This window comes from Erpetoichthys calabaricus, chromosome 3 (assembly GCF_900747795.2).
Source record: "Erpetoichthys calabaricus chromosome 3, fErpCal1.3, whole genome shotgun sequence".
NCBI classification, from domain to species: Eukaryota; Metazoa; Chordata; class Cladistia; order Polypteriformes; family Polypteridae; genus Erpetoichthys; species Erpetoichthys calabaricus.
In genome coordinates, this window is record NC_041396.2 from 244,675,440 (window position 1) to 244,701,117 (window position 25,678).

The 25,678-nt window shown below is 36.0% G+C and overlaps 1 protein-coding gene across 1 annotated transcript in view; it reads left to right on the top strand.

Annotated features, from left to right (window-relative positions):
- lama2 (laminin, alpha 2) overlaps window positions 1-25,678 on the top strand; it is an 820,770-nt gene that overhangs the window by 710,226 nt on the left and 84,866 nt on the right. Inside the window, 7 exon segments of the mRNA XM_051924216.1 lie at window positions 102-218; window positions 4,072-4,254; window positions 5,615-5,769; window positions 6,218-6,361; window positions 10,696-10,829; window positions 23,189-23,231; window positions 23,233-23,349. Of these exon segments, the coding sequence (XP_051780176.1) occupies window positions 102-218; window positions 4,072-4,254; window positions 5,615-5,769; window positions 6,218-6,361; window positions 10,696-10,829; window positions 23,189-23,231; window positions 23,233-23,349 (893 nt within the window).

Sequence of the window (25,678 nt, forward strand, 5' to 3'; positions counted from 1 at the left end):
CTGGAATTATTTGTACAATTTGATTTGTCTTTGTTCTTCCTTTGATTTTCTATGCATTATTGGGAATTTTACCTTTGCCTATATTGTGCTTGATTTTCCAGAAAATGGGGATAATCTGAATAGCATGCAGACAAGAGTGAAAGCTGCAAAACAAAAGCACAGTGATTTGCTTAAACATCTGAATGAAGCCTTTAGGAAGCTAAATGCAATGACTAATGGTAAGTATTAAAAAGTTATTAATCCTCCAGTGTACTATATGCCTGAACTAGATATAAAATAAATGAGTTGTATTTAACATTTCGCTTAAATAGTTGAACCATGGTATATCATTTATAATTTCTGAGTGTTTAAGTTAGTATAGGATAAATAGGAAGACCTGACAGTGACAGTTTAATTTTACAGAGTCAGACTTCTGGTACATTTTGAAAAGCTAGTGAAAGTTTATGTCCTGTTGTTGTCTTTTTTTTAATTTGTCAAATGAAGACAATATCTTCTGTGTTGTAGATTCCCTACACCAGTATAAACTCCAAACAAAGGGATGAAGTGAGCTACAACTAAGTAAAGCAATATATAAGCTACTAAAGTATAAGCTACAAAGGAACTAACACACTAGGAAACAATAAAGCATTCACTCAAGCAAAAGGAACATTAATTATAAATACAAGATGGGCAACTGACCAATGGGAAGCAACCTTTGAAAAGTTTTAGGGGTTTATGTTGATATAGCATTGTCCTTCTAGGCACTGTTTATAGGTTTACTATATAAGGCACCACTGTTAGTGAGCACTTTTACCTCAAACATTCTGTCTTCCCTAACTGAAAAAAAAAAATCTTAAAACAGTTTATAACACTATTAATTCTTTTTTTCAAAACTTCTTCATATTTTTACAGAAGTGCTTTGGCATGTACTGTATTTACAAATTAAATGTTACAATTTTCTTAAAGATGATATGGATTTTTCTTTTTCCTCAGACATAATATGGTTTAGTCTCCTGTTCTTCATATTATTACAAGATAAGGGGGATTATAAAGTATTCCGATTTTAATGTGCAGAAAAAATTAAAGTGAAAAATAGTTATTTTACATTACAAAAACAATTGAATATAACTCAAGCAGTGTTATTCTTAGAATATGCAAAGTGCATCTGTAGTTCTGTGTCCATTTCTGGGCACCAAGGTACAATTAAACTATCAACGTACGAGAACAATCAAGTGCATCCCATGACTAGAGAGCAAGTCTTACTCTGAAACACACACACAAAAGTAAACATTTTTATTCCTGAGCAGAATGGGCTTTATGGGGAACTAATCCTAGTCTTCACAACAGTATAAAGTATCAATAAAGTTGATCCATCTAAATTCTTTCATTTATTGAATTAACAAGGACAATAATGGAAATTAAGGGAAAAATAATTCAAGATAAAAGCTAGGTAGCATTTGTTCACACACAATGTTGTTGAATAGCAGGAATAATCAGTGAAGTCATATATTATAGTTGACGCAGAACCCATGATGACTACTAAACAATATTTGAATAACATAATATGGAAAACAGCTGCCTTCTGCATTTGATAAAATTCTTATGCTTCCAAGATTTATAAAAGGCTCCATTTCAAGATGTAAGGTGTCATCCATCTACATTTTATCAATGAGATCCCCTTATCGTTATCTGTCTTTGTGTGACATTTCACTGCTGGAGCAGTAAACACCATTAAAGAACCTACTTCTTTAGTGGGTGGAGTGGTGGCTCTGAGGCTAGGGATCTGCACTGGCAATCGGAAGGTTGCCGGTTCAAATCCCGTAAAATGCCAAAAGGGACTCTGCTCTGTTGGGCCCCTGAGCAAGGCTCTTAACCTGCAATTGCTAAACGCTTTGAGTAGTGAGAAGAGCACTATATAAATGCAAAGAATTATTATTAAAGAATTATTATTACTTCCTAGTCTTGATGCTTATCCAGAAATCCTACCTATTTGACAAACCCTAAAATACTGAGCCACATGGAACTTACCATTAAGAATACAAAGAGAAAAATTGGCTTATTAATGAGTTTGCACAAATAGATATGTCAATAAATTATTACTATATTAATAGTGTATATTAAAGAATAGTTATGCATTTTGTTTGCAACTAAATTGTTGAAGTTCTCCCCACTGACAATCTAAATAACATGCTTATGAATTAAACATTCTCGGTGTTTTTCATTTGCAACAGAAACAAAGTCTGTCTTTTCAAAATATTTATTACTTTGTTGCTTTTTCATGTTCTTGATTTATATTTGAAAATAACATTTCCTAGCTTATAGCTTGCATGACCACACTTAATTTATTGATTTTTAGATATGTGGTATAGGTGGATTATGGATAATGACAATTGTCATAGAGATCAACTGGCGGATATCTGATGTGAACATTGATGGCATAAGAAGCTCCAACAGGAGTGACCTCATTTTTATTGCAGGAACATATTTATTCAAAGTTCCCAGCCTGCTTTAAGTTTTATTTGAAAAAGTAATCACTTAAAACAAGAGTGCTCTCCCGTAATTAGATACCTGTGTATATACAAAAACAGTTTTTTTGCTAGGCACTAAAATATGCTAATAGTGTCGATCGCTCCCAGTCTTTGAGAATTCAGATAATAATGTGCTTCTATAAACTTCAGAACTTTCATTTGTCACAGCTTGTATCCAGAATCTCCTCCTCATCCTGAAAGTAAATTCAAGTGTTACAGGGTAAAATAAAATAAAAAATGGTATAGGATAGTCCATACAGTACTTACATGTAATTCCATCCTTAGTGATACTGCAAGAAGTCACTCAATGGAAGATTTTGCAAAATATTACAAATTAATATACTGTAAAAAATATAGAATCAAGTACTGAACATTAACATATGTAATATTTATTATATACACAAATAAATGTATAGGGTGGTGCAGTGGTAGTGCTGCCGCATCACAGTAAGTAGAGCAGGGTTCATTTTCCTGGGTCCTCTCAGTGTGGAGTTTCCATGTTCATCCTGTGTCTGTGTATGTTTCCTCCCACCATCCAAAGACATATAAGTTATGTGAACTGGTGACACTAAATTGTCCCTAATGTATGTTTGGTGTGTAGGTGTTGATGTGTGTGTTCACCCTGTGATGGACTGGTGCTATGTTTAGGTTTTGTTCCCACCTTGCACCCTATGTTGACTGGGATAGACTACAGTACCCCTTGTGACCCTGGTCTGGATTAATTGGCTTAGAAAATGACATGACAATAAATGTATAGTAGAAGGATGTGACCAGCTACAATAATATTTAATTTAAAACTAAATACATTGGGTTAAATGAAATAAACAAGCTGCTTATACAGACAGGCTGACTTAATGCCTCTATGCATGTCGACCTTTACAGATCTATTGTGGTGTGTGTTTGTATGTGCTCATTTCTTTATCTGCATCATGGAGTATGTGCTCTTGTATGGTAAACAAGCTGTTAGCTAATTTCATTAAAAAATAAATTATACATCTCAAAAAAAACTTGTGTAAAAATTTTGCAAATCAATAGGCCTGGTCCCACGACTAAATGAAGCTAAATGAAAAAGTCCTGGTTAAACGGAATATTAAGCAATTTCTATGGCAGTTATCATTGGACATAGTATTTAAAGGACAAGGAGATAAGTACTGGACCAAAGACAGGAGGTCTGGAGCCTGAAACAAGGCAAACAATTTATTTGAAAGATGGGGGTCAATTTTTTTGGAAGTTATTGTTATACATAGGTTTCCACAGACACCATGCTAAAGTCAACATTTCTTGATGTTTTGAACATCATTGAATCTGAATTTGAAATTAATTTGATGGCAAGTTTTTGACCCCATCACTAACCCTGCATTTTCATTGAAGTAAAATGTTGATTAAAACTGTATTATTAAAATGTTTTGCATTTGCTATACTATATATAAAACCATATCAAAGTATATACAAATGTTTATTGTAATCAAAAGAAACTGGAGAGAGCAAATATGAGAAAATTCTGCAAGCACAATGCTTAAATCAAAAGACTTAGTGCAGATCAGACATTTGCTTTATGTTCCAGAGACCAGTTCAAAACTACAGGCCGTCAAGGACAAGGCCAAGCAAGCTAATGAAACAGCCAGCGATGTGCTTGCACGAATTAAGGATATGAACTTGAATCTTATGGGGTTGCAGAAAAATTACAGCAAACTGGAAGATGATGTGAACAGAGCCAATGCTATAATCCAGGATCCAGCTAAAAACAGTATGTACTCTTCTCTAGTGACTAATGTGTTTTTCATTGTTAATTCTTGGTGTGACATCATTAAGTTGTTCTGCAGATTACCAATGCTCTTAATATGACAGAAAAGCATCAGGAACAAGCCCAGTCTGTTAACAGGCTATGCTTTCTGTGTTTTATTGGCCTAGGAGCTGGAACTGACGCCATATTGTTGTTAAGTATAATCCTACAATGTACTCATTTCATGATCCTGATCTCATCACTTTGTCGGTTGAATTTGCCAAATTATGATTTTTTAAAATGTATTTTCTGATAATACAATCTCGTCACTGAGGATCTCAAAATAATATAATGCTTTAAATGCATATCAGAGAGATTCTGATCTAATTCTGAATTTAAATTAATTGATTTATGGTGTAGTCAACCATGAAAACTACTGTAGGACCAAAGAAAACAATTGGTGTTTTTTGTTCTGAAATGGAGGGTTTTTACCACTTTTTCATGTTCCATTTTTGCTAATATATAAACTCAGCCTTACACTTTGTGCTTTCTTTAAACAGCCAACTTATAAAACACTTTTACAAACTTATGAATCGGAACTGCAACCTTTTTCATAGCAACAGACGTTTTACTGTGTGTAATTTATTTCCTCCTTTAAAATTGGCTGTTTAGAGAATAAATGGTGGTAGGAACACTGTATTTCAGACAGTTTAATTATATATTTCTATTAAATTAGTGTGTATTTATCTCGTGTAAAATCAGTTTTTATTATTCCCAACTGTATTGCATAAAGCAAACTAGTTGTCATAAAACAGCATCTTAGTTTTTTAATTTTCTTGCATTGAATATAAAGAAATAAGCACATACATTCTCTGTTTCTCTTTTTCCTTTGCTTTGTGTTTTCATCATCAACAGAAATAAGTATGTACAATGGATTTGATCTCTTTAAAATGGCAACTGCTGATTTTTAAAAGCTTTGTGCATACCAATGCTTATGCATGGTGGTATCCCATATATTATTGCTGCATGAGTGATATTTGGCTATATTAAAGAAAAGGTGCCTCTTTCTTAAGAAAATATTTTTTAGTATTGTTTGTGCTTTCACAGGATAAAGTGTCTCTTTATAAAGCATCCTTTGTGATGTGAGCTTAAAAATACTCTTTTTATTCTATTCAGATTTTCCCTATACTAATATCATTCTCCCTTTCCAAGTCATGCACAGTCCAGCTTTTGTTTTTTACCTGCTTCTGGAAACTTAGCATTACACAAAGCACTGGCATGGTTTATCAAATGCTGATGCATAGCCTAAATGCTGAAATGCACTTTGCAGAGTAAGTCGTTGTGTATGAAATGTTTCAGTTTGTTTGCTCTGTTGTTTAAATAGTTAATGCAGCGGGTGCTAAAGTTAACGATTTGGAGAAGGAAGCTGACCGCTTATTGGAAAAACTAAAACCAATTAAAGAGCTTCAAGACAACCTGAAAAAGAACATCTCCCAGATTAAAGAACTCATAAACCAAGCACGAAAGCAGGCAAACTCCGTAAGTGCCACATGGATCATCATAGATAAATGGCCTTGTTAATGATTACATGAACTGACTGTTCTTGGTCTTATCTTATATGACAATGGACTTTTTTGCTTTGCTATTACCATTTTTAACTTTCACACAAATGCTCTGTGTAAAAAAGAAATATATATATACAGTATATATATATATATATATATATATATATATATATATATATATATATATATATATATGAATTGTCTTAGCTGTAGATCCTTCACATTATTTCTGTTGTTAAAATCCTATCAGTTTATACCATGATTTACTTTACACAGCAACTTTTTAAATTCTGCAGAGACTGCACCTGCCTTTGACTGATTATGAATCACATCTCTTTTTTATTTTAATTGTGCATCATCTGCCATTGCAGCTTTGAACAAAACTTTCTTTTTTTATTTTTGTTTTTTTATTAATGTTTTAGATTAAAGTCTCTGTTTCATCTGGAGGGGAATGCATCCGAACTTATCGACCTGAAATTAAAAAGGGTTCCTATAATACGATTGTCTTAAATGTGAAGACAGCACATCTCGATAACTTGCTCTTTTATCTTGGAAGTTCTAAATATGTAAGTTACTCTTGGAAATATCTCATTCATTTTAGAACTTGAAAAATATATATGTAGTTACAATAAATCTATTAATCAGTTTTATTAAATTATTTCATTGTACTAAATGTTTAATTTACTATCACTGTAAAGCAGCAGCAATAATAAGACCCCATTGTGTTGTGTGGATATTTGTTCAGGTTTGATTAAATTCATAGGTCTGTGAAATTATGCTTATAAAAAATTTGTTTTAATTGTCACTGAACATAATTAAAATGTAATTAGAATGTTTCCTTTATATCACATTAAAGTTCAAAATTGAAAAGAAATTAAATTAAAATTTAACAAGTTACACTATGTACTTAATATCATTCTAAATCAATTTAATAGTAAAATATTAAGGCAATTTAATATTTTTAAAAATGTTTTCTAAAATACATATTTATTGACATATAGCCTTTCCAGTTTTTGTCACTTCTTACTTTCTTTCATTGAAAACTTCATGTGGTGGTGCGATATTTGTACAATTCTTCAGATGCATCCCTACGAATTATCCAGCTGTAATCACCATCACACTGACATCCCAAAATGCCCGACATATAAAGATGCAGATTTGTTGAAACACATAGAAAACAAAGTAGAGACCTATTAACATAAATGAAAACCAACAATATCCGTCTGTTGACAAAGAAGGAGATTAAAATTGTAAAAGAGAAAGTCAAAAAGTCAGACACAGTTGCAGTCCTGGAGACCACAGCCAACAAACCACCCTCCCGCTCTCCTAGGCATTCTGCAGTCTATGCTGACCGTCCAACCTGATGAGAGAATCTTTCCATTTGATGGTTCCAATGCGGCTTTTCCTTAGATGACTTTCCCATCTCTCCAAGTATCAAACAATAAGTCTCCTCATTCGATTTTCCTAGTATTCTAATTCATTCTAGTACAACAAGTCAATAGGTTGGGAGCATGCGCTGATAGCGCATTGCTGCATCCACCACATGCCGAACCACCTTGATTGGGACCCAAGTGCAGTAGAAGATACTTTTTAAAAAATTCTGTTTAGTTGTTTTGTTTTATGAGGCTGCAAGGTAGTCCAGTGGGAAGTGTTACCAGTTCATAGATCCAGCATTCCAGGTTTGAATCATATGCCAAGATATTTCCCAAGTGAAGTTAGTACATTCACCATATTCATTCATGTCTGTATCAGTTTTCCCCTCGATACTCCTGGATCCTGAAACTGGTTCTGTGTCAGCGTTGAGTGTAGGTTTGTTCAAATATGGGCCATACTGTGTACTGGAACCTTGTCTAGTGCTGACACCTGCCTCATTCCTGATACTGCCAAGGCAGACTTTGAATCCCATTGACCTTGAATTAGATTAAATAAATTGGAGAATGTTATATTATTATCAGTTTTTCACACAAGTCACAACTGTTACTTAAGTTGGTCCCTGTCTTTTTTCTAGATTGTTCTTTTTAAATTGTTTCTTAGTTATTTAATGTTGGTTTATTAATTACTTTTCCTAATTATTTGGCCATTTATGTTTGTTGTTCTTTGTTATGTTACTGTGTCCAAAACTTAGGGAATGGACCTCTGATTAAATCACAGCCCTTAGGTACTATAACCATTAGTTACCCGTGGAGTTTTTAATTTACCTGCTACCTCTGCCACATTGTAGCTATGCCAGCTGTTGTGCTTATGCTTAGGTCTTTTAATCTTTTTGTGTTTTGGGATCTTTTGACTTTAGATCTGGTTTAGTACTCAGGATCTGAATTTTGGCTTTGAGAATTTCATTCTAGCTATTATTCTAGTACTGTTGTGCTTTTTTCTATTTGATGTGCTTTTCTTTGCTTTGTTCTTTTTGTGCATGCCTTTTTAAATATTTCAGTTTATATTTCTTATTTTGTCCTATTCACCCAATTTTTGAGTCCACTTTTTGTTACAGTAATTGGTGCACTCACCTGCAGTTTTGTTAGGTACACCTGTTCAACTGTTTGTTAATGCAAATATCTAATCTGCTAATCACATGGCACAAGCTCAATGTTTTAGGCATGTAGACATTGTGAAGACAACCTGCTGAAGTTCAAACTGAGCATTAGAATAGGGAAGAAAGCTGATTTAAGGGACTTTGAACATGACATGGTTGTTGGTGCCAGACGGGTTGGTCTGAGTATTTCAGAAACTCCTGATCTACTGGGATTTTCAAGTACAAACATTTCTAGGGTTTACAGAGAATGGTCCAAAAAAAGGGAAAATATCCAGTGCAGTTATGCCTTGTTGATGCCGGAGGTCAGAGGAGAATGGCTGGACTGGTTTGAGCTGTTAGAAAGGCAACAGTAACTCATAATCACTCATTATAACCAAAGTATGCAGAAGAGCATTTCTGTAAACAAAACACGTCGAACCTTGAAGCAGATGTACTATAGCAGCAGGATGCCACACTGGGTGCCACTCTTGAAAACTATAGAACTGGCAACTGGGGCTAAAGTTTGCATAGGCTCATCAAGATTGGACAACAGAAGACTGGAAAAAGGTTGCCTGGTATGATGAGTCTCGATTTCTGCTGCAACATTCGGATGATAGGATCAGAATTTGGCGTCAACAGCATGAAAGCATGGATCCATCCTGCCTTGTCAATGGTTCAGGCAGGTCGTGGTGGTGTTATGATGTTAAGGATATTTTCTTGGCACAATTTGGGTCCCTTAGTATCAATTGAGCATCATTTATATGCCACAGCCATCCTGAGTATTGTTGCTGATCCTGTCCATCCGTTTATGACTGCAGTGTACAAATCTTCTGATGGCTACTTCCAGCAGGATAATGTGCAATGACACAAAGCTCAAATCATTTCAAACTGGTTTCTTGAACATGACAATGAGTTCACTGTACTCAGATGGCCCCCACAATCACCAGATCTCGATCCAATGGAGCAACTTTGGGATGTGGTAAAATGGGAGATTCGTATTGTGGATGTGCAGCCGACAAATCTGCAGCAACTGCATGATGCTCTCATGTTAATATGGACCAAAATCCCTGAGGAATGTTTCCAGGACCTTGTTGAACTTATGCCACAAAGAATTCTAGCAGTCCTAAAGGAAAAAGGTGGTCTAACCCGGTACTAGCAAGGTGTACCTAATAAAGTGGCCGGTATGTGTATACTACAGCAACCAACCTTACATTTGATGTAAATCTATGACAGGACAGTCAATTTTGAATTAAAGTATATATTGTATCAACCATCAGTTTTCTGTACACCTTTATATTCTAGTACTGAGTCCTAGTGAGCTGGAGCCTGTCTTGGCAACATCTTGTACAAGGCAGGAATCATTAAGGGCATATAATGTTTCTTTATTATTCTGTGCCCATTAGGTGGTAGTGTTGCCTGTTTGTTAGTAATGTTGTACGTCCCTTGGTAGCCAATAGATGTGATGTGAGAGTTCATGTGGCAACCAACAATGCTAACCTTATAGGCTATAAGGCAATATAAATGCATACTGCAGTTAAATGATTGGACTACAGTTCTACAGGTATACTGTGCTTGTAATTTGTCTTTGGGTCATGCTGAGTATAGAAAGGTCTACATAAAATAAAAGTCTGATAATTTCTCTGGTTTCATTAACCTAAAGATGCATTTAATATAATAATAATAATAATTCATTACATTTATATAGCGCTTTGCAGTTCTGTTGGTATGAAAACATAATATTTTACATGTTTAGTCTTCACTTAACTCTTCAGATTGAGCAAATGTATATGTCAGTTTCTTTATGTCATATGCACCTTCAAATAATCCTGCCTTTGCTGTTTTATGATTTTGTTAAACATTGCAACTGTTAGAACTGCTATCTACATATACCGACTGCTGTCAAGATCATTTTCTTTTCCCAGTAATAAAAGAGCAGTTACTAACTTGTCTTGAAACTCAAACAGACATCTCTTACCAAAAAGTGGATTTTCTCATAAAAAATGTTTCACATTCTATACAACTTTGGTAATTCTTGTCTCTTTAGAAATTGTTTAGCTGTGGTATTACAAAATTTGCTCATACTAAATATTGTGCTCAGGCTACTGACAATGCTTTTTGTAAAGTCTTCAGCTTGACATAAGTGCTGTTTTTGCTTTTATGGAAAACTTGTCTTTGGAGTTTTTGTCAGTAAAGTCTGAAGGAAAACTTTTAAAACAGAAACTTAGGTAGGCCTTCCAGAGTTGTAGTTTAAATTGTATTAAAATACATTCAATTTTTATGTAGTATTTGATAAATCCAAACATCCAAACTGAAATATTGGGGATATATATAGTAACGAGTGATACATCTGATCCAATGGGTGGTTAAATCTTTTGTGTTTTTCCTTTACAGACTGACTTCTTAGCCATTGAGATGCGTAAAGGAAAGGTTAACTTCCTTTGGGATGTGGGGTCTGGGGTTGGCCGTGCTGAATACCCAGACTTGATCATTAATGATGAGAACTGGTACAGAATTGAAGCATCCAGGTAGGTTCTTAAGTGTTCATTTATTGAATCAAATATGTGGCACACGGTCAGTGGAAAAGGATTACCTGCCTAACATTCAATTAAATTTGTGATAAATTATGTTGAAGAATATTTAAACTAGATTTTTGAAAGAATTTTTAACATAAATGTTATGCATTCAAATTCAAGTGGATTGCATGTCTCCTCATAACATTATATTTAATATACAGTTAGGTCCATAAATATTTGGACAGAGACAACTTTTTTCTAATTTTGGTTCTGTACATTACCACAATGAATCTTAAATGAAACAACTCAGATGCAGTTGAAGTGCAGACTTTCAGCTTTATTTCAGTGGGGTGAACAAAACGATTGCATAAAAATGTGAGGCAACTAAAGCATTTTTTTAACACAATCCCTTCATTTCAGGGGCTCAAAAGTAATTGGACAATTGACTCAAAGGCTATTTCATGGGCAGGTGTGGGCAAGTCCGTCATTATGTCATTATCAATTAAGCAGATAAAAGGCCTGGAGTTGATTTGAGGTGTGGTGCTTGCATGTGGAAGATTTTGCTGTGAACAGACAACATGCGGTCAAAGGAGCTCTCCATGCAGGTGAAAGAAGCCATCCTTTAGCTGCAAAAACAGAAAAAACCCATCATAGAAATTACTACAATATTACGACTGGCAAAATCTACAGTTTGGTACATCCTGAGAAAGAAAGCAAGCACTGGTGAACTCAGCAATGCAAAAAGACCTGGACGTCCACGGAAGACAACATTGGTGATGATCGCAGAATCATTTCCATGGTGAAGAGAAACCCCTTCACAACAGCCAACCAAGTGAACAACACCCTCCAGGGTGTAGGCGTATCGATATCCAAGTCTACCATAAAGAGAAGACTGCATGAAAGTAAATACAGAGGGTGCACTGCAAGGTGCAAGCCACTCATAAGCCTCAAGAATAGAAAGGCTAGATTGGACTTTGCTAAAGAACATCTAAAAAAGCCAGCACAGTTCTGGAAAAACATTCTTTGGACAGATGAAACCAAGATCAACCTCTACCAGAATGATGGCAAGAAAAAAGTATGGAGAAGGCGTGGAACAGCTCATTATCCAAAGCATACCACATCATCTTTAAACATTGTGGAGGCAGTGTGATGGCTTGGGCGTGCATGGCTGCCAGTGGCACTGGGACACTAGTGTTTACTGATGATGTGACACAGGACAGAAGCAGCCAAATGAATTCTGAGGTGTTCAGAGACATACTGTCTGCTCAAATCCAGCTAAATGCAGTCAAATTGATTGGGCAGAGTTTCATGATACAGATGGACAATGACCCAAAACATATAGCCAAAGCAACCCAGGAGTTTATTAAATCAAAGAAGTGGAAAATTCTTGAATGGCCAAGTCATTCACCTGATCTTAACCCAATTGAGCATGCATTTCACTTGTTGAAGACTAAACTTTGGACAGAAAGGCCCACAAACAAACAGCAACTGAAAGCCACTGCAGTAAAGGCCTGGCAGAGCATTAAAAAGGAGGAAACCCAGCATCTGGTGATGTCCATGAGTTCAAGACTTCAGGCTGTCATTGCCAGCAAAGGGTTTTCAACCAAGTATTAGAAATGAACATTTTATTTCCAGTTATTTAATTTGTCCAATTACTTTTGAGCCCCTGAAATGAAGGGATTGTGTTAAAAAAATGATTTAGTTGCCTCACATTTTTATGCAATCGTTTTGTTCACCCCACTGAATTAAAGCTGAAAGTCTGCACTTCAAATGCATCTGAGTTGTTTCATTTAAAATTCATTGTGGTAATGTACAGAACCAAAATTAGAAAAAAGTTGTCTCTGTCCAAATATTTATGGACCTAACTGTAATTTTATATTTAGTGCCTTTGATAGCAAGTGAATAGCGTATTTTGGTAAATATCAAGCACAAAAAATTATTATAGTTTAATAAATCAGACCATAAATTTTACACTTTATTCTACCCTGGATCTTAACTAAGTCATTCAGGGCAGGACCTTTTGCTTAAGTCATTGCTCTCCTGAAAAGCCTTTTGCTTATACCTTACTTTCTTTGCTGACTCAAAGTAGTTTTTTATTTTTCTCTAAGCTTTGTCTTTAACTTGCATCAGCCACCTTCAATCCAGTTTCTCCTAAGGGAAATATCCTAATACTTGACGATGTCACCATCGTGCTTTACATCAGAGATAGTGTTGACTTAGTCATATTTTAACTGATATTGTGTTCTCTTCAAATTTCAATTAAGATTAATGTTTTCATTCATTTTATATATTTAATCTTATCTAATATATATGGGTGGTTAGTGTGAGATATAAATTGAATTTTAGGTTTCAGTATACTATTTAATTAGTTTTTTCCAGCCTTTAAAATAAAAAATCTCACTGCCATTTCAAGCATATTAAGTTCTGGTCTTTGATGACTCTATGGATTCCCCAAGCAGTTTCCTGGTTAGTATGAAAGGGAAGTCTTATGTGTGTAAAGCATGCTTAATTATTAAAATAGATCTAGTAATATTCTATTAATATTAGATCTATTAATATTAATAAATTGAATTTACAAAAAACTTGTAACCTTCTTTGACTAACTGCTTTCCTCCTACTGTACTTTCTAGCCTTGTGTCATGTACCATGCGTGGCTAGTTAGGAAACTATGGAATGGCCTATTGCCACATATCTTTTAGTTTGCATTCTTTCTTTCAGACTATAAGGAAATATGTAAGCAGAAGGGACTTTCTCAATCTGTGACATTACTCTGTGCATTTCCTTAATGTCTGGATAACAAAAATACCACATTTCTGTCAAAAGAGAGGAAACCATTAAATCCAACAAGCTTGTCTGGTTGCGTAATTGCTAACTTGTATCATTTAGAAATATCACTTTAACTGTGTGACTTGGTAGTTTATTTCAGATTTCTACAAGTTATTCTATACAGAAATGCTTCAAAATTAGTCAGTATTACTGGTCATTGGATAGCATTTTAACCTTAGAACTTAAACATTTCATGCAATGGGACTTTTTGACTGCCTATGAATCTGTCCTTGTTCTATGAAGTGCACCTGATTTCTAATTCAGTTTACCTGTTTGTTCAATATCTGGTTGTTCTGAACTTTAGCCAGAGAACTAGTGCAAATGTGAATAACTTTATAAAGGGTACTGATTTTGCTGGACGATTGTCTGAAATTGTGCTTGACTTTTGAGGATTTCACAAAAATGAGCTTACAGACCCAAACTAGAAGCACGTTAGAAGCAAATAACTTGAGGTTAACAGATACACCAAACAGTGAATAGCAAAGAATTAGTCAATAAAAATAGAAACAAGAGAGAAAATGAGTGATAAAGATCATAAATGCAGTTTGTTCACATAGTAATAAGATCCCATGTTATGATGTCCTGTGAAGCAAAGAAGATCAACCTTATTGAGCTGATAGCACCATATGAAGAATGATGCGAGGATATGTTTCAGAAGAAATGTGAAGATTTACAACTACAACTTATTTTTTGCATAGTGCTCTTCACTGAGGGCAGGTGCAGAGCGCTGTTCTCAGTTAAAATACAAGTATAGATTATACTAATAACTAAATACAGAACTAGCACACATATAAAAGCAGGTTTGTTAAACACACACAAAGGAAGAAGTATGAAATGATTAAACATAATCGAAATCAACAATATCTGTCCATGAATTAATTGATGAACTATGATCTGATCGATAAATTATATAACTAGATCTAACATAAGACTGCATAGGGAAAGTTTTACAGAAAGGGTTGTGCCCAGTGGAGGTCTGATGCAGAGAATTACCTGCAATTCTATGTAGTGTTTGCTGACAGCCATGGGTTGACTGGGAGGGAGAGACATCAATTTGAGGATTCTTTGAGGAAGTAGAAAAAGACCCGTGCTGGCTCTGAAATAGGCAGGAGGAGCTAAGGTGAAGGCCAAGAGGCAAGGAGCAGCGAAGAGCTAGCACTGTTGAGCCACCCCAAGGAGAGCATTATGGGTAATGGTTCATGGTCTGATGACTGCTGGGTTTCATCTGATGACATCAGTACCTGGTAAACAAAAACAGCCATTGCATTTATTAATCAGGGAGAACTTCAGTTTACACAATTAGTGTGAACTTAAGATTTTATTGCAACACAAACTTATTTTTACCCCAGTATAATTAGCTTTAAATTTGAATTTGAGGCATAAAGAGAGAATATGCAGTGCATTACCAAACAAAACTAGGGCTGAATACACATGAAAACACCAACATTTACAGTGACTGGAAAGACCGAGACCTGGGAGCAAAGTGAAGCCAGAAAACATAAGGCATATGAATACTTGAGTGAAAATGTTACAAGTGACAATGTGCCACAACTGAGTTGCACAACACACTTTTTTCCTTTATTACAACTTATTTTGGTACAAAAGAATGAATTATTCACATGTCAGTCTGTGCACAAATTTCTATTTCTTTAATATCTGTGTATGTATATGATGTGCAGTATATGCATATGTTTTGCCAGTAAACAGTACTGTACATAGTCACAGAAAACAGCACACTCCTGATGTCTCATCACTATTTGACCTTATCGACATATTTGTTTACATATGTTATGTCTCTGCAAACCCTGTATTCCTTATTTCAAATGGACCAGTAAAGAAATTAAAGTTTTAAAAAAGGTAATAACGACAGGACTGTGATACTGACCTCAAAGAAATACTGTAACTGAGGATGAAGTCCAATCAAATGACATTCCAGCCCACCATTTTTGAAGTCCAAGCGCAGATAGTAAGATCACTATGGCAACTAAGAAAAGTAAATGAACTATTAAAAAAAAAGGTGCTGTTGTTGTTGTTTTTTTAACTTAATTTTATTTGTAAACAAAGTTTTATAACAGAACACAAGTAAACAAAAGAAAATAATATAGCAAGTACAATGCTTCACAAATGACCCAAAGAAAACTTGTCAAAGAATTTACAATACATTTTGATCTTTCTTAAATTGTCTTAAACCCCCGTCAGTGTGACCTGGTTACATGTCTATTTGCCATTCTTTCAAGGCCACACCGAGCATTCCCTTCCTCCAGAATGCCTTTCTCCACACAAGTAGGCCTTTACCAAGCTATTCTCTCTCAATCCCAAGCCTGACTTTTTTTTTTATTTAGTTAATCAGCACCCCCCATACACACACACTTTAGAATCACTGCGGTGTCCCCAGATTTGGAAGAGGCCATGTGGTGTCCGCTAATATAAAAGTTCTTCACTCTAGCTTCCCAGCTGTCCTTAGAAAGGCCAGCCTAACTTTTCTGAACTGTACCTTTTTCGTGACTTCTCTCTCTATAGTGCCATTGGAGATTGACTCACATCCACTCCAGCAGTCTGTGGTAATGCCCTCGTGGTCCTCCTGGCCCCCACTCTTTCTACCATATGCTGTTGTCCTACATGGTTTCACTCCTAGAGCAACATATACAATGGGACAGTGTGTGACTCTCCATACTGGTTTGCCATGTTACTCTCTCCTTGTCAGTATGAGCCTGTCACTTTTATGGAGTCACCCATTCCCACCTTAGTGGTGCCTTTGATTCTTGCAGCTTCTTGACAGCTAGGCACCCCTTCACAGTTTAATTATATATATACATGCATAAATGTATGTATACATTCTTGCACATACAAAATATACATTCATTGTATGGAATTATACTTTTATTTCATTATGATAAAAATTACTTCCACTTAATGTATGCAAATAATATGACACCCTAAAAGCAAAAATAACCTGCAAATTTAAGTTGTAAGTGACATACTAAACATTTTGGTTACTGCACCTAGGTAAAATGTTTTCTTTACTCTTTTATTTAACAAATATTGAAATATCCAACATTGAACTTCTTATTTTGCCTTCTACTTGCCAGTTTGGAAGGAAAACATTATCCTTTATGCATTAAACAATTTGCAATTTGTATTAAGATAGACTGGCAATTCCTGTGGGAAATAGTAATATTTTCATTGGCGCCTAATGTCATTTGTAAATTTGTAAGTAGGGAATGCAGATAATCTTTGTAATCATCTTATCACTTGTAGACTAATGAGTTGCTAAGGTCAGCAAAAAAGAAAAAAAAACAATGTAATTGAGCAAGGTTATGAAGAAGAGGAAAATAAATCATTGTAACCTGTCAAGACTTCCTCAGCTTAGGATCTTGTGCTTGATCGGCAAAATCTTCCCCATGGGGCTTCAAGTGCCAGAATTCTCTGCATTATAGGTGTGTTTGCACAGCAGGTTTCCCTTATAAACAATCTATTTTGCTGCTCATGCTAACCTTTTATTATTACCCAATTTAATGATTTATCTCTTGCCCTTTATCTTTTCCACAGTCCAGAAGTGGTGATCCTGCAACAAAATACATTACACAGATTCCAGGCAGCGCTTTCATTTCAATTTAAAGCTTCATATATTTCTTTTCCTAACCTACATCCTTTCCAGTATCATATGTAAGGCAGGAACCATCCTGATAGAAGATGCTAGTTCATGCTAGTTCGTGTTAGTCCTGGAAACATAAAAAAAGTCAATGCAGGGGATCTGTGTGTGTGTGTGAGAGAGAGAGAGAGAGAGAGAGACAGATGATCAAGCACTTAAATTGATTCATGAGCTTATGAGACTCACTCCTTAGCTTAAATCCAGTTCCCTAAATACATGGCCACTGGCTACTCTCAGGAAGGATTCTGGCTTGGATTTCCTCACTGATCTTGGGAAAGTTAGTGTTGGTGGTGTAACCTTTGACTTAAAAGGAGAAGTGATGTGGTGCCAGTGGCCTGAATGTGCAGGCACTGGATGCATGCAATATGGAAGAGTGCAGCGGTGGTAGAGTGGTGGAGGAAGGAAATGGATTCAGTAAGAGTTGCATCAGAGTGCAAGGGAGAAATACTGTACCATGTTTCACAATGTGTTAGGCTATCAGCTTCAGAAATCCACAATCTTGGACGTCGTGAAGCAGGCAGTGCCAGATTACAAATCCTTGTGCTTATGAGTCACATGATGCAACATCAAGATAAAACAGAATGGCAGTGTGGAGAATCTCAAAATAGTGTTAAATAAAATGAAATATCTTAAAAACAATGCATAACATACTGTATAAAAACATACTAATAACATTTTTTTACATTTACAGTATATAGTGCTTTTCTCACTACTCAAAGCACTTTACATAGGGCCAGTACACCCACCACACATTAGCTGTTTGGTGGTGAAGGAATGAGAGACAGTTAGCCAATTAGAGAGAGGGGATGATTAGGGGGTCAGAATGACAAGGCTATGATGGTCAGTTTCGCCAGGACTTCAGGATAAACCCTATTCTTTACAAAGGATGCCAAGGGATCTTCAATGACCACAGAGAGTCAGAACCTCGGTTTTATGTCTCACCAGAAGGACCACGCCATTTTTTACAGTACATTGTCCCCATTACTACACTGGGGCATTGGGATCCAAATTCAGCCAATGGAATAAGCACACCCCTGCTGGTCTCACCAATACCTCTTCCAGCAGCAACCCATGCTTTTCCTGGTTGGTCTCCAATCCAAGTACTGAGCCAAAACATGCTTAGCTTCAGTGGATCACCTGTTCTGAAGTGCATGTGGTATAGCTGCTGGCTGCTGTTGTACCCAACAAACCACAGAAAAGGTTAAGCAGAATTCAAAGTAGCATTAATTCAGGAAAAATGAATACAATCAAAGAACAAATCCAGCATGAAGTGTGTACATTCTGCTGTAGCCTTAAAACAAGTGACAAGCTATTTTACTTAGATTAAAATTTGAGCAGTTTTTAGAGTTTGACATTCCTGTGTGCATGTTCTTTACAGACTTGGAGAAGTGAATGTACCCAGGGTAATCTTGTAAGAGGTGCTACAAGTATATGGTGTCTCATAGGAGCTGTCTGATGGCATTTGGCCTCTGAATTTGCACAAAGTTAAGTCAGCATAATGTTAAGGTGAATCCGTTTAAAGTGCATGAAGAACAATGCCAATGGTGTACCTTGTTTCTTCTTCTGTTACCATTTTTTTCTTGACATGATATTGGACCACAGCTGAGGACTGCAAACTGTCCAGTTTAGGGATTGAATCTCTGGTCACTGCAGATGATGTTTTTATTTGGCCTTATCTGAACATATTGAAGCAGTTCACAGTCAGCATCTGTAAAAGGAACAAATTAATCTTGTTAGATTTTACCATTTTTGCTCATGAAATTCTTGAAAATCATAAATTGCAATTGATGATGTTCAAGAAAAAGCAACCTCTGAAGGCAGCTTCTAACAAAGGAGTAATTAACACAGCGGTACTGAAGTCTTGGAATTTAACAGAAGATGAATGTGAGTCGGGAGAAGTCTGTACACTGAATAGAATGAAAAAGAAGAAATAAATGAAATATCACAGCAAACATAGAGGAGGTCAAGCAAGTAAAATAGTCACAGGGCTAACATTTGTTTATTTCCAGCAGTGGAAGGTGTGAATACCAGATTAGGGTCAGAAAAGAAGAGCACAAAAAGCATAGACGTTTGTTAATATAGCAGTGTTATGAATAGCATGATATATTACAGGGACGTTGATGTTAAGGAAGGATAAGAGGTACTTCAACAACAATGTGTATTTTGTAGTTGTCATCTTGTGAGGACCTTCACAGACCAAAATGTTAATGTCTGTCCATCTGTCATGTGATTACTCATGAACTACTGGGTCTACAACCTTGATCCTGGTTTAAATTGAAAGGTTATGATCAGATATATTCTGGAAATTCTAAAAATTAAGGTAGTATCAGCCTTAGAAAAGTGAACTGTGTTTGTGGGTTAATAACAGCAAAGTGATTGCTAAACCAAGTGACATGGTATAAAAAGAAGAAGAGCAACAACATCTGCTGAGCATCAAGTCAACCATAGAGGCTGATGAAGAACAACATAATGGCAGAAAGAAAAAGAAGAGTGGTGACATCTTCTGAGCATCAAACAAATTGCAACAGACAACTAAGTAATGAAAACTGAGAAAGTATAAGAAGACAAGACACAGAACAGCATCGACAAGAAAGAAGTAATCCTGAATATAGAGCAGTTGTGCAGCACACAAATATGGTGGTTCATAGGCATGTAATGCAAAGTTACAATACAGCTGACAACTTATTTTTGTATAGTGCTTTTCACTGAATGCAGGCACAGAACTTTGTAAACAATTCGCAATTAAAATACAAGTATAGATTTTACTAATTACTAAATACAGAATTAGAGAGAGAGATTGGGAGCTGGTGCTGATAGCACATTGCTGTACCCACCACACAAAGAACCACCTGGATTGGGACCCAAGTGCAGCAAGTGACTCCTCAGCACCACACATGAACCATGGGAAGTTTTTTACGGTGGCTGGAGTGACAATCCTGCGACCAACCCCCAAGTGTACCCTGTAAATCGGAGGACCTGCTTGCAGTGCTGGATGCAGATTAACATCATACCTGAGATGAAGCAATTGCAGGTTAAGGGCCTTGTTCAGGGGCCCAATGGAGTAGAGTCACTTCTGGCCTCATAGCCACCACTCCACCCATAATACATAATAATACAGAATTAGCACACATAAAAGTACAGCTTTGTTAAAACATATGGAGAACATAGTAGAGACTGATTAAACATACATAGAAATCAACAATATCTGTTCATTAATTATTTGATGAACTATGGCTAGTTGACAACAGAGGAAACTAAAATTATTTTTTAAAAAAAGTCAAAAATAAAGTCTGATACAGTTACAGTCATCGAGACTCTGCAAGTAGCCGCCTACCCCTTCTCATGGGCATTCTATAGTGGAGTCTGTGCTGGGCCATCCAATATAATGAGAGAATCTTTCCATCCAATGATTGCAATACTTCTTTACCTGGGATGACTTTTTCATACACAGGAGAGCAACCTGGCAGTAGAGCAGTGGCACCAAGTGCCACATCCAGATACCTAAAAGACAAATAGAATAAAGGAGGTTTAGTAAAGGTTTATAAATACTGTATTACTTACATTTCTGTATGAATGATTAACAAACAGAAATGCTGTATGCACACCAAATCAGCAGCTCTAGTCAGGGTATGCTACACTACAGTAGTGAGTCTTCAGCCTGGATTTAAAGCCAAGAATGAAGAGACATCTTTTATATTAGCAGGCAGATCATTCCACAACTTTAGGGACATGGAATTAAAATCTCAACCTCCCACTGCTATTTTATTAATCCTTGGAGTCATAAGTAGACCGACTTCTTGAAATCCCAATGTGTGCTTTGGGTTGTAAGTATTGATAAGTTCAGATAAAAGAACAGTGTCTTGGCCAGTTAAGGCTTTATATGTTAAGAAGATGAGTTTGAAATCAGCCTTAAGTTCAGGACACACAATGCAGGAATGCTCTAAAGAAAGAAATGCATGTTGAAAATTGAGGAGATTGCCAAAAAACTCTGAACTTTTGAGCATATGAAATAATTGCTTTTACATTATTACGTTAATGTTTTTTTGAAGGCCGCTACTTAGCAAAGTTACATCAGTGATGTGATAAATGTCACACTGTATTTTTTAATACTGAAGACAAAAGAATGTGTTGCCAAAACAGAAAACTTTCACTTGCTCTAGATGAGCCACCAGAAGTAATAAAATACATTACGACTTCAAGAGGAACTAATAGAATTAACTATCAAATGTAAGTTCTTACGTTTGTAAATAACAGGCAGAGAGTTTACAGTTGTTTATATGGTCATGCACCAATTTATGTCTGACCGAGTTGAAGCAATTCATACTTACGTCAGAGGGTCAGTGAAAAACAATACAGTAATAATGTTCTAGAAATTGCCAAAACCACCCTCAGTGATAAATATTTTGTAACTATGATGATTATTTCAAAGGGTCTCATATATTTTCTGACTCTTGTAGAGTCCTTTAAGGTTTGTTTTGATCAGCACTGCTCCATGTGGCAAATTGTTATATATTCCACCCTCACCGCCTTACTTACACCAATACTGGTCAACCCTTCATTGATGACCCCATAACAGCAATTGCAAACGCCCCTCTTGGTAAAACAAATACAACTGGGGGTCCCCCTTGGTGTAACAAACTTAGAAGTGGGAAAACATATCATGAAGTGCTGCCGACCACTTAGGCAATCCACTCGCAACCCTCCACAACCTACTCATGAACCAACTACAGAAACCCTTGGCCTACCACCAGCAACCTGGGTCGCAACTCTGTGGTTGAGAAACACTAGCTTAGGCAACCCACTCACAAACCAACAATGGCAAACTGTGACCCACTGGCGGTACGGTGCAAAGGTTAAGATACATTGCCTTGCATGATCCAGTGTGCAGCCACCGGGCTACTCCATACCGGTATCCCATACCATTCCCACAAAGCTTCAGTTGCAATGATCTGTGCGCTTTGTGACCGACATATGGCCAATTTGACATACACCAAAATGGCCAGTCCCACATGGAGCTGTAAGTTGGCATATCATTGTCTCTGGCCTTTTAAAGAAGTTTTTAGTCGACCATTGAGAAACATATGTACCAAGATTCATGAAAATCGCTCCAGCCGTTAAGAAGTGATGCTGGAACATACATACATGCATACATACACACATTGGCATATATATATATAGATTTATTTTAGGATTATAGGTCTGAATGTTTCACTAGTAAATAAATACAATATTAGGAGCTTGTTTTACCATAGCAATACATTCAAAAAGTAACATTTCTGTTATCTAATTTGTGAGTTTTTCACATTTGTGTATACAGAGTCAACAAAGTGAGATCATTGTACACTCTGAAATGATGCCATTGTGTGTCGGATTATGGTTTCTAGTTTTTTATGTTTTGTTTTACTTTGTGCACTTACCTCCCCCAGGTTAAGAACCACCTTTTACCAACTTTTACTGATTAATTAGTTTATCTTTTCAGTTTGGGGACACTAGTTTATTATGGTGGAGCAAACGGTCTGGGATTTCTTTTTAATTATGTGTGAGTTATCTTGTATAAATTAGTGTCCCACTCAACCCACCATAGGTGTAATACTTGGGATTCAGCATTGCTGTTATCCTATGGGTGGGATACTATGTACCCTTGTATCAGCTCTTGAGATCACTAGATGTAATAGGTCTAAAACTCCTCCAAAGACTTCTGCACTTTCAGACCAGTGATAAGAGTGATTTTACTTTACTTTCTTGATTAAAATGAAACCATTTGGGACCCTTCATGAACCTTTTAGTTAGGGGTTGTTTAAATTTGCTTTATGGTTTTAAAAACATTGAAATATTAATTAAATAATGTTTGGCCTTTTCTGAAATGTTTAATGAGCAGCTAATTTCTTTGCAGGAATGGACGCAATGGCAGTGTTTCAGTACGTGCTATGGAAGGCCAAAAAAGCAAGCATAATGCCAAGCATTTTCCATGGAGAGGCTCCTGAAGGTTACAACATCCTAGATGTTGGTGGCAATACTTATCTGTTTGTTGGTGGCATAACTGGCAAAGCAAAGGTATGAATAAGTGCCAAATTTTGATTTCTGTAAATATAGTAAATAATGTAAATATTGCACAGTTAAGCAAAGATTATCCTAATTATGAAGATTTAACAGCATATCACTGCTCTTACACCTTTGAACACTTAAACCAACAATTGTGGAAAAAAAAATAAATGTTTTTTCCCTAGTAGTTTTGTAATTCAGTTCATCAAAACCAAGTTAAAAGCAGAATTAGAAAATTATGTATGCCTCATTATACTCTATGGTTACCACATAGTATTTGTGTCCTTTTGTCCCTCCCTCCAGAAGGACAATTCATATTTTTATTACATTTTTAGTTAATATTTGTATTTAATCTGATTTACAGATCACAATGTAAAGGCATAGCGATTAGCACTATTACTTTACAATCCCAGGGATTTGGGTGGGATTCTAGGTCTGATTACTGTCTTGCAGAAATTGCATATTCTTCTTGTATTTGTGTAGCATTTCTCTGGTTAAGTAGCTTTTCTGTCATGAATGAAAAATAAATTGTAGTGTGTGCAATTTAGATTAGTTGTTTATTGTTGCTGCGATGGACTAATGCCCTGACTACAGGGTTCCTGTTGTAGTGATACACATAGCATGTCAGAATCAGAATTTCTTTTATTCACCAGTAATTAATGTACAGGAATTTAACTTGGTAGCTTTGGAGCTACTTATAGCATAACACAACATCACACAGAAATAACATATATAACCTAAGTTAAACAACATGCATTATGAAGAGTTGCAGAATATTGTAAATATAAAGGAGATGTGCAAATGGTGTGCAAGTGAAGTAAGTGTGTGTATGTATTGTGTATATGGACATGCAAACACATCCATGTACATACACTGTATATACAGTACATACTCCTACGCTGACACCTTCATGCACATAAGAAAGAACACAAGCTTGAAAACCACGCTAAATTACTGGTTTGTGAGGGTTATGGCTCTGGTAAAGAAACTGTTAGTTTTGGTTTTAGTTGACCTAAAGTGTTTACCACAGGGGACTTTTTGGAACAAGTGATGACCTGGGCTTAATGAGTTCATGGTGATCCTTTTGGCACAGTTTATAACAGTAGATACATACAGGTCTGCAACAGATGGAAGAATACAGCCAATTATTTTTTCAACCATTGTAATTTAGAGTGGACCATTGTCAAACTAAACCAGACAGCAATGGAGAATGTGATCACACTTTCATTTATGGCTTTGTTGAATTGGCCTAGGATGGAATGGGAAATATTTCATTTTTTTACTTGGCGTAAAAAGTACATCCCCTGATAGCCTTTTTAGTGATGGCAGTGTTATTAAAGTCCCAGCTAAGAGTGTATATAATAGTTGTCCCCCAAAATTTGAAGGATTCCACCTTATTAACTATAGAATCATTCATTTCTAGAGGTAGAGAGATTGTATCTACTGTTTACGAAAGTCAATTAACATCTCCATTGCCTTGGCAGTACTGAACACCAGGTTATTTGTAGCACACCAAGACAAAATACAAGTCACCTCCTTTCAATTTGTTGTGTCATTACCGTTAGTAATTAGTCCAACAATGGTGGTGTCATCTGCAAACATAATGATTTTTACTGAAGGGTCTGTGGACCTACAGTCATTGGTGTACAAAGGGTAAAGTAGCAGGAACATACACAGCCTTAAAGGCCACCTGTTCTGATTGATATGGACAGTCTGAGAGGTGGGAGGCCATTCAAACATACTGTCTATCTATTATAAAAAGAAATCCTGTCCTGGAAAGCAAAAAGCAAGTCTACGATATGTGATCTTCTCAGGAGACATTTTAAAGACCCGCGAGACCAAAGAGACGCCCTACTTACAATCTATCAAATAGGACAATAGGCAGCAAAACATTCAGTCTTGTGAAGGATTTGAGCACACACAGATCCAGGACTCTCAGCTCATATAAAGCGATAAGGTATGTTATGAATTAAATGTCGACATCTAAACGAAGAAGAAAGCAGCGCGGAGAAAAGAGACTCAAATGCGTTGGACAGAAAAAAGAGCAAAAAAAGAATAATCAAGGTGCAAATTCAGAAAATAAGGAAAGTAATTATCAGCCTGGAACAAGTGGAATTGAAAAAAAGCACATCCAATCCGGCTCAGAATTAAATGACAGTGAGTAAAAAACAAAGTAGAACTTCATAAAGACATTTACAAACGTTGCCGCTAAACACATGCAGAGCAGGTTAGAGACTATGAAACCAGGGAAATTAGAAAGGCTCAAAAAAAAGAAAAAAACGTTGGCGCTATACACATGTGGAGAAAGTTAAAGGATATGAAAGTAGGAAAATTAGAAAAT